This window comes from Agelaius tricolor, unplaced genomic scaffold, assembly GCF_023055355.1.
Source record: "Agelaius tricolor isolate 1412-34295 unplaced genomic scaffold, bAgeTri1.0.p SCAF_6, whole genome shotgun sequence".
Taxonomy (NCBI): domain Eukaryota; kingdom Metazoa; phylum Chordata; class Aves; order Passeriformes; family Icteridae; genus Agelaius; species Agelaius tricolor.
The window spans coordinates 23,611,402-23,619,896 of NW_027269266.1; the positions used below are offsets into that span (position 1 = coordinate 23,611,402).

Consider the following 8,495-nt stretch of genomic DNA (forward strand, 5'->3'; position numbering starts at 1 on the left):
TGTAATTTCACGGGGCACTCAATGAGTAATGGTATAGGGAGGGAAAAATACAAAAGTGAAATGTGAACACTAGTGATCAAATCAAACTCTGAAGGACAAAAGACTGTTTGATTCATAGGGAATGAGAAGAGCGGGAATTAAGAAAATAGCAAATCAGTGGTCTGCAGCGTTACGTGTCCAAATCTCAACGACTGCGAGCCTGATGTGCAGTCAGGGACTGCTGCTTCGGCTCCCGCCTCGCATCAGTCCGCCTCTCGGCTCGGCTCTTCCCGGCAGCCTCTCCCCGGCACCCGGAGCATCCCCGAGCTCCCCACCTATCCCCAAAAGAGGGATCGCCATTGTCTTGTGCCTCCTCTCAGGTGACCGAACGTCACTTTCGGGCAAGAAGCCTCGGGAGCTTCGGCACCGGGCGGAGGAGGGCGCGGGGTGCGGGATGCGGCGCTCTCCGCGGCGGGCTGCGGAGCCTTTTGCGCTCCCGCGCACCCGCTGGACCGGTCCTCAGGGGTCCTTAGGGAAATTATCACAGAACCGACTCAATTGTAATTAATTAATCAAAAGAGCCTGGCTAACAGGACTACCTGCAGCTAGCGAGGTTAACTCACCGGGCTAGCTGGCTTTCGACTCCTGATTAACTTTTATTAACCCTGGACACGAAATACACAAACCCGCTTCATTTTTTAATGACCTAGATCATCAAAGCGCGGTTGCCGCCGGACCGGTTGGTCTCCGGTTGGTCTCCGCAGGGTCCAGATGAGAAGAGGCAGCACCCGGGGCCGGCCCCATGGGCAGGAGGGCTGCCTCCCCGGCCCTCGCTGGCCTCTCCCGACCGCAGCCGCTCCTGGCAGCCCGCAGTCCAACTCCGCGCCCTTTTCTCCATGCGCATTAGTAAAAACCAGGAGAATAAAAGAAAGCTCAGCGGATAGCGCGAGGCGAAAACCCTACAAAACGCGTTGTACGGTACGTATCGATGAGACCGTAAGGATCTCCTGGAACGGAGGGCCAGCTCCGCAGCCAGGCAGATGATGCCGCTGCAGAGCACGAAGCCGGGTCAGCATCCGGCCCGGAGAGGCTGCCTGAGCCATCCTGCAAAGCCCAGGCTGAGGCTGAGACAGCCTCTCCGGGAGTGCCGAGGGGCAGGCGGCAGCGGGAGAGGAGCGAGAAGCCACCCCCAAGCTCTTCCTCGCCAAATGCCCAATCTGTCGCCGGTTCTGGCCGGGGCCGGCACTCTGGGCCCTCACCTGAAGGTGATGAAGGAGGTGAGGGAGCCGTGAGTTTTACCCGCGGCTTTGAGGGTCGTGTCAGTGGAAGGTGCTCTCACAGACAGCTGGGGCGAGGGTGCGTGGCGGGATTTATCAGGTCTGTATTCCAGGCAGATAAACTATTGTTTATCATCCTCCCTGAATCGCATATAAATAGACACACCACGGAACAAAGAGAACTATTTAACTGATGCAATACAGATTCTCCCTAAAAAAAGAGAAAGCGAGGCTTAATGTAAACTTCGCGTTTCCTATTTTCACAGCTCTTATCTGACCTATAAAACAGGTTATTGAGTTACTGCAAGCAATCGCTTAAATGACTGAAAGCAAGAAGAGGGGGTTCCCACACCCCACCCCCCCGCCCCGATTTTCCTGAAGCAATAGATCTCCTTTCCTTAATCCACAACCGAAACACCTAAAGTCTGTCAGTCGCAAAATTGCGTGGCAGAAATCTTTAATTGATGCCACATGTGGGATGCACTCTGGGGACACAGCGCTGCCGGCGGTGGAGCGGGCAGAGCGCGGAGGCCCGCGCAGGCAGCGCGGCCGCGGGGCAGCGAATGCCCGGGGGACACCGAGGGGAGTAAGAGGGCGACAGGAACGCCTGACGAACGGGCTGCCCTGCCGCCGTGACAGGTTGGAGGGGGTGTTTTTCCTTTCCTCGGGAAGGAGCGGGAGGGAAACCGAGGCGCTCGGCGACGAGACGGCAGTGCCCGGCTGGAGGCTGTGCCCGCGGGCGGTGCGGGCAGATGCCCGGGCAGGAGCGGGGGCTCGGGCGGAGGGGGAAGGGGGAAGGTGCTGCTCCCGCCGCCGTGGGAGAGGGTGGCGGGCACTGCGTGTGTCTGGGTGGCGCTGATGGAGGGGTGCGTCCCAGCCGGGGGCTAGCGCGGCCGGGGGTGGATGCGCTGTGGGTGTGAGAGCCCCAGGGAGGGCAGGCAGTGCCAGGAGCTCTCGATCTGGGGAAGCGGGGGCTGCAGGCTGCTCTGTGCGTGTGTGTCTGTGTGTCTGCGCGCCTCTGTGTGTGTGTGTGTGTGTGTGTGTGTCAGGCCCTGTGGCTCAGCCCTGGAGCCGCTCGGCACCCACAGGAATGTGGCTCCTCTCGGCTCCCCAAACTGCCCCGGCTCCGCATGGAAGTGGCCGCCAGGAAAACAGAAGGGAGGGGAAGAGGGGGAGGGGCGGGGAAAGCCCCGAGCCAGCAATCCGCCGAGCCCAAACCCAGCATCAGACAAAGGACAGTTCATGCCATCCCTTTCCCGGGGAAGCAAGGGGGGAGGCCTGGCCAAGCCGGGCTCCCTCCGGCCGCCGCCGGAGCCCAGGGGGTGTGCCCAGGCGGGAAGAGGCGCCGGGGTGTGCCTGCCCCTGTGTGCGGGGACAGAGGGGACAGGAGCATCCATCCCCTCGGCCCGGGGCTCTCCCGGAGGGGCGGGCGGCCCTGAGCGTTCATCGAGGTCGGGGCCACGCGACGGGGAGCCCCGGCGAGGGCATTTCTTTCTTATCCTCATCAGGGGAGGGATGCCAGGCTTTTCCCGACCTGTCCAACACCAACCCGCTCTGGGAGGAGGAGAAATTAAGCAGGGAGGGGGACCGGCATGGAAACTAAGCCGAGCTGACTCGGCTGGCTTGGAGAGGCGAGCGATGCCTAGTCCAGCGGCCGCGGTGTGAATTCCCATTTCTGCCCGGTATGCTGCTTGCCGGCATTCCGCCTTCCCGGAGCTGTTTCTGCGCTGTCCGTCCGGGCCGTCCCGGCCCCGGCAGGTTACCGTAACCCAACAGCCCCGCGGCAGCTCCTCAAAGAAACGGGGTGGGTGGACCCACCTGGGACATTGCCTTCCACCTCTTGTGTCCAAACCTTTCTGCAAAGGGAAGTGACCTCCGGGAGGGGAGAATTTCTTACTGCAGGTTGAATGCTTGTCTAGAGGGAAATGAGGAAAAGAGCGGAAGAAAATGAAAGGGTCAAGTTTTAAATTTTTTTTTTGCACAGGATGGAAGTGAGCAGAAGAGATGAAGCCGAGCTCTTCGTCAGCCCCAGAGTCTCGGGAAGCCCCTGAAACCTTGTGAGTTAAAAGAGCAGGAGACGGTCCCCAGAAGGGCGGAAGAGATGGGGAGCGGCGGGCAGGGGCGGGCAGCAGTGCCTCCGGCACCCCCGCAGCCTCCCCGGCGTGCAGGGAGCACAACCGAACAAACTGGTCTATTGTACTGCAAGACATTTACCAGCCCCCAAACCTGCTACAAAACGGCAAACGCGGGCTTCTTTCTTTGGGGAGAAAACTGCACAAACCACACTCACGCACACGCACAAAACATGGCAGGCAGGAGAGGAAGGAGAAAAAAGGAGGGGGAGGGCAGCGGGGAGGAAGACTGGAGATAGGTAAGTGCGCCCCAGGGCAGGAGCGTGCCTTTTCAGGCCTCGCCTCCCCCCTTTCCAGCACTCTCCCCGCCAGCCTCAGCTGCCAGAGGGGCATCTTTCATCTCGGGGATCCTTCCAGCGACGCCTTTGGCACGTTCACTGCTGCCGCCGTACCCCGCTCGGCCGTGAGCTACCGCTGCCCCCTGCCATGGGGGTCCCCGTGGGAACGGGCGCGCCGGGGGGCCCCGGGCCAGGATTCGACTGGGCGAGAGAGAGAGAGCCCGTGCTCCGTGCGAGGGGTCCGCGCCATGGGCAGCACTCCGGCCATCTCGCCAAGCCGTGCCCCCAGCACTGGGCAGCGCCAGCGACTGCTTTGACGCAAGGGTTTTTCCCTAAATCGTGTAGAAATAAAATAAAAACAATAAAAGTACCTCTGAAACGTTCCTCCTTCTGTCGAAGCCGCCGCAGGCTTTTAGCAGGAGTGAGGGGAGCGGGGCCCTCATTTTATTCTTTTCTCATATTTAGTGGCTCCCTTTGACGGAAACGTAATTTGTATAATTAGCCGAGCGCACACGGGCGACTGATGGGCTGTGGAGTGTGCAGCTCTCGACGCTAATTGCTCTCAGGAAAGGATTCAGGGCGGCTTAAGGCGAGAGATTCGCTTTCTCGCATCAGGATGGGCAGCTTTCCCTTCAGCTTACAGCCCTGTGCAGTGGGATGGACGCGGTCTTGCCAGAGCCCCTTTCCCAGCGGGGAGAGAGCACCGCGGGTACCTGCAAGGGCCAGATCCTGCCAGACTGCTGTGACCGCGGCACGGCTCTGGAGCAGAATACGAACTCCCAGCTCCCGGCCTCTTTCCTCACTTTCTTTCTGAAAGCAAATTAGTATTATTTTTTTTTCCTCTTATTAATAGAAGAAGGGGTAATTTGGAAACATTTCTCTTGGTCGAAATAATTTTATTTTATTCAGAATATACAGTTTAATTCCTCTATCTACAATTATTTACAGGGTTAAAATAACATTGAAAAAAGTCTCTGGAAAAGTTGAGGTCATAGATTTCAAGGCACCAATGATAGTGTCCACAGCTGAGCCAAAAAACGTCCGTATTGTATAAAAAAGGGTTTCCTTTGAAATGCAATAAGTTACATGCACAAGCTTTACACATTTTAATCTTTTTGTTTGTTTCTTTTCCCTTTTAAAAATTCCCCATATGCATTCCTTTCGTTATTATTCCTTAACAGTAAAACACAGGAGTCCAAGGAGCAACAAAAAAATAATAAAATAATAAGGGTCAGGCTCTAATAAATCGTCCCAGAGGCCAGCGCTAACGGGTGCTGTAGGGAGCCGTGGGGCTGGAGATGAGAGTTGATGGAGTTGGCAGCGGGGTACCAGGAAGTGGAGCTCTCCAGGTAGCTGGATGCGGGGGACGGGTTGGAGTTTGGAGGGTGAGCGTGTGCGTGGGCATGGTGGCTGAGGGAGCGGGACGAGCCCTGAGGTTCCCAAACCGCAGGTGACTGTGGAGAGTTGCAGGCCATGGGGTCGCTGGAGCTGGGGCTGTGCTCCGGAGGCATCTCCCCGTTTTTCATGATCTTCTTGATCTTGGATCTCTTATTCTGAAACCAGATTTTCACCTGGGAGCGGGGCGGGAGGAGAGGAGAAGGGAGGAAAGGGGGAGTGGGGAGGGAAAGCGACACCATTAATGCCCGCCTGGCAAGCCGGTGCTCCGCGGCTGCGGCGCCCCGCCGCCCTCCCGCCCCTCCGGGGACCGATCCAGCCCTTCCCGCCGCGCCGGGGTGAGCCCGGGCTCTGGACCCGCCGGGCCGAGCCGAGCCGAGCCGAGCCGAGCCGAGCCGAGCCGAGCCGAGCCGAGCCGCTCGCGGTACCTGTGTTTGCGTGAGTCCCAGGGAGGCTGCCAGCTCGGCCCGCTCGGGCAGGGCGAGGTACTGGGTCTTCTGAAACCTCCTCTGCAACGCTGCCAGCTGAAAGCTGGAATAAATAGTCCGGGGTTTGCGCACTTTCTTTGGTTTGCCGTTCACCATCCGCACCTCGGGTTCCGCCACCTCCTTCTCTGCACGGGCGCAAGAGCGGGAGAGAGACGCAGACTTGTTAAGTTCGGCACAGGCTCCGCTCCGCTCCGCGCCGCCGGGGCGGCATCCCGCCCGCGGGCCGGGCCGGGCCGGGCCGGGCTGGGCAGCGGCGCCGGCCCGACGGGCCCCTGCGGCTCCCCCCGGGGCGCCCGCAGCCGGGCGGCGGCCCCGCGCAGCCTCCCCGCGGTGAGACGGGGGGGAACCCGCTCCCTCCACACCGGCCTCGGCCACCCCCGGCCCTCCTCCTCCGCCTCCCACGCCCGCCCCGGGCATCCTGCCGGGCGCGCAGCGCTGCGCGGGCGGGAGCGCAGGGCATGCGCGGGCGGTGGGAGGATGGCTGGGGCCCTGCTGGGAAGAGCTCTGTCCGGAGCGAAGTCGGACCCAAGCACCGACCACTTCCTCCGCACACCCGCGCCAGCCCCCTGCCGCCGCCGGCGTGTCCCCAAGCGCCGCCGCGACCGCACTCGTCCCAGCCAAGCCCCAGCCGCTTGGCTTTACCACGGGCTTGTTTATTTTTTTTTTCCTCCCTGACCCCTTCTTATTTTTTTTTTTCCTTTTCTTTCTTTTCTTTTTTTTTTTTTTCTCTTTTTTTTTTTTTTTTTCCTTCCCCTACAGCAAGTTACAAAGAAGTAAAGCACTAAAACCGCGACGCTTTCTGGCGAAAAACCCTCCCGGCTTCGCAGCCCCGCCACTGCTGGTCTCCCCCTCCCAGTCTCCTCCCCCGCCCCTCCAGCACAGGGGGAAGGAAACTTTCTTCAACACCGCGAACCTGAGTTTGAGACACGCAACAAGGCTCGGCTATTTTCTCCCTCTTCCTGCGGGGGGAAGGAGGAGGGAGGCAGCCGTGGGGGCCCGGGGGCAGCTGACAGAAGCGCTAAAGCGCTAGTCCTACAATTTGTAGTTTAGCTCATGCGAGGTCGTCAAAAATGTAGACGAGAAAACCAGTTCTCCACTTTTTTTCCACTCCAAATTTTCTTTCCCCCCCCATTTATTTATTTATTTTTAGTTTCCCTCCTGGCTCAGGGAAAGCCGCATCCCCGCGCTCCGTGGGTCAGGGATCTGCTCCCCCAGCCTCCCCAAAGCCGCGGGAGCGTCCCGCTCACCCCGGGCCCCCGGCCCTCACCTGGCTGGCTGGCGGAGCTCTGGACGCGGTTGTAAGCCCCGCTGTACTGGTGGTAGGGGCTGGCGTAGCTGTAGTCTGCATAGGCTTTGGCAGGATAGTTCCCGGCAGATCCGTTCATGCCGTGGTACTGGTACTGGTAGGGGTTGAGCGCTTTGCCGTAGGAAGCCGAGGTAGGCGAGCAGTAGCCGTGCGGGGCTCCCCCCGCCGGGCTGTAGTAGTCGGAATCCGTGGCGGAGGACTCGGGTAAAGTGGGAGATTCCTGGGACGGGTGGTGCATGGCTGCAGCCGTCTGGAAAGGAGCTTGGAAGTCGCCGGATCTGATGTTGGGGACCCTTCTGTCAAATACTCCTGTCATAGCTCGGAGCCGGCGGCGGGCTGGGGCTGGCGGCGGGGCTGCTCGGCTCTAAGCAGACATGTCTGGGGGAGGAGGCTGCGGCGCGGTGTCTGTCTCCGGCAGACTGCTGGCTGGGGCGCAGCATAGGCTTGGTTAAATCCTTAATTGCGCTCTTACGCACAGCAGGGTGGATCGGGTTCCATTGGCCAGAGCAATCGGGAGCAGCGACACCCTAACTCGTCCAACTAGTTTAGCACAACAAAGCTTCGGCTTAAAAAAAAAAAAAAAAAAAAAAAAAAAAAAAAAAAAAAAAAAAGAGAGAGAGAGAGAGGGGGGAAAAAAGGAGGAAAAAAAGTCCCATTCAACCTCTTTTTAAAGTGAATACCAACAGCAATCTCCGAGTCGGAGCGCCGCGATTGGGAGGTTTCCGGCTGCCCCCACCCCTGTAGCCGGCGAGGGGGCTCGGCCAGCCCCGCAGCCCGGTGCCCCCGCGCCTCCACCCGCAGCGCCCCGGGGGAGGCTGCAGCCACGCCGCTCGGATTTGCCGTCCGGTCCCCCTTGGCTACGCTGATGGCTTGGGAACACCGCACCGGGCGCTCCTGGCTCCAACTCGATTTCTGATCTGGTGACAATAACCATTAGCGTGTCTGACCGTGCTGCTTCCCTCGGTCCGTCCTTCTTTCCCGGGGAAACGTCCGGGACCTCCGCTCTAAACATAGCAAACCCTATTACCCCCAAGTACCTTGAATTTTAGTTACATCATTTCCTGCATTTCCAAGACCCCAGCACGGCCCGGAGCCAGCGGGAGACTCCCGGCATACTGCCCTGCCGTGGGGCTGTGGGGGAGCTGCCAGGGGCACCATCCGGCTTAGGGGCACCCAACCCCGCGGATTTCGCGAAAAGCAACCTGCCCGTGGCACGACGTCCGTGGCTGGAGAGCCCCCGACTCTCTCGCCAGCTCTGGAGCCCGTCAAGGTTCGCTTGTGACCGCTCGGCCCCACGAACGTGCGCTCCTCCAGCCCCCGGGGCGATGCTCATCGTCTGGTCCGCCTTCGGCCCAGGGTCAGAAGCCCCTGACGAAGGGAGCTCAAATCCCCCTCACGCGTGGGCAGGACCACTGGGAGGCCGCCGTGGGGCTTCTCCATCGGAGGCTGTGCCAGAGCCCGCTTCCCTGGTGACAGTCCCACAGCAGCGGCCGGCGCTGTGCGGGGGGATCGCCCCACAGCCCTCGGGCCCGCAGCTCCCTCCTTCACCTGCACCCGTCCTCCCGCACCCATCTACGCACCCAGGCGCCAGCAGCGCGCTTCATGTCAGGGCCAGGGAGAGCCACGGGCTGCTGATGCCC

General features: G+C 60.3%; 1 protein-coding gene and 1 long non-coding RNA gene across 5 annotated transcripts; one reads left to right on the forward strand and one right to left on the reverse strand.

The window, feature by feature from the left end:
* The first annotated feature begins 221 nt into the window (after nucleotides 1-221).
* Nucleotides 222-4,045, forward strand: LOC139590993 (uncharacterized). Of its 4 annotated transcripts, XR_011679479.1 has the most exons (5): nucleotides 222-359; nucleotides 690-957; nucleotides 1,523-1,895; nucleotides 3,241-3,313; nucleotides 3,686-4,045. It is a non-coding gene; the product is annotated as an uncharacterized lncRNA (long non-coding RNA). The 4 variants fall into 4 exon arrangements; XR_011679480.1 differs by lacking the exon at nucleotides 690-957 and having other exon boundaries at nucleotides 229-359; XR_011679478.1 differs by lacking the exon at nucleotides 222-359 and having other exon boundaries at nucleotides 369-957.
* A 496-nt stretch (nucleotides 4,046-4,541) lies between these two features.
* On the reverse strand, nucleotides 4,542-7,405 carry DLX5 (distal-less homeobox 5). Its single transcript, XM_071429045.1, has 3 exons — nucleotides 6,817-7,405; nucleotides 5,490-5,674; nucleotides 4,542-5,237 (listed from the first exon to the last, which is right to left on the reverse strand). Exons 1-3 carry the CDS (start codon nucleotides 7,169-7,171, stop codon nucleotides 4,905-4,907), a joined length of 873 nt encoding a protein of 290 aa, XP_071285146.1. The 5' UTR covers nucleotides 7,172-7,405; the 3' UTR covers nucleotides 4,542-4,904.
* Nucleotides 7,406-8,495: the final 1,090 nt, after the last annotated feature.

Bases quoted from the DNA above. Each gene is read 5' to 3' on its own strand.
- DLX5 (XM_071429045.1), bottom strand. From the start codon at position 7,171: ATGACAGGAGTATTTGACAGAAGGGTCCCCAACATCAGATCCGGCGAC. The intron at 5,675-6,816 runs GTGAGGGCCGGG...GCGCCCGTGCAG, and splicing joins GAGCTCCGCCAGCCAGCCAG to AGAAGGAGGTGGCGGAACCC. The intron at 5,238-5,489 runs GTACCGCGAGCG...CCCCGCTCCCAG, and splicing joins TGGGACTCACGCAAACACAG to GTGAAAATCTGGTTTCAGAA.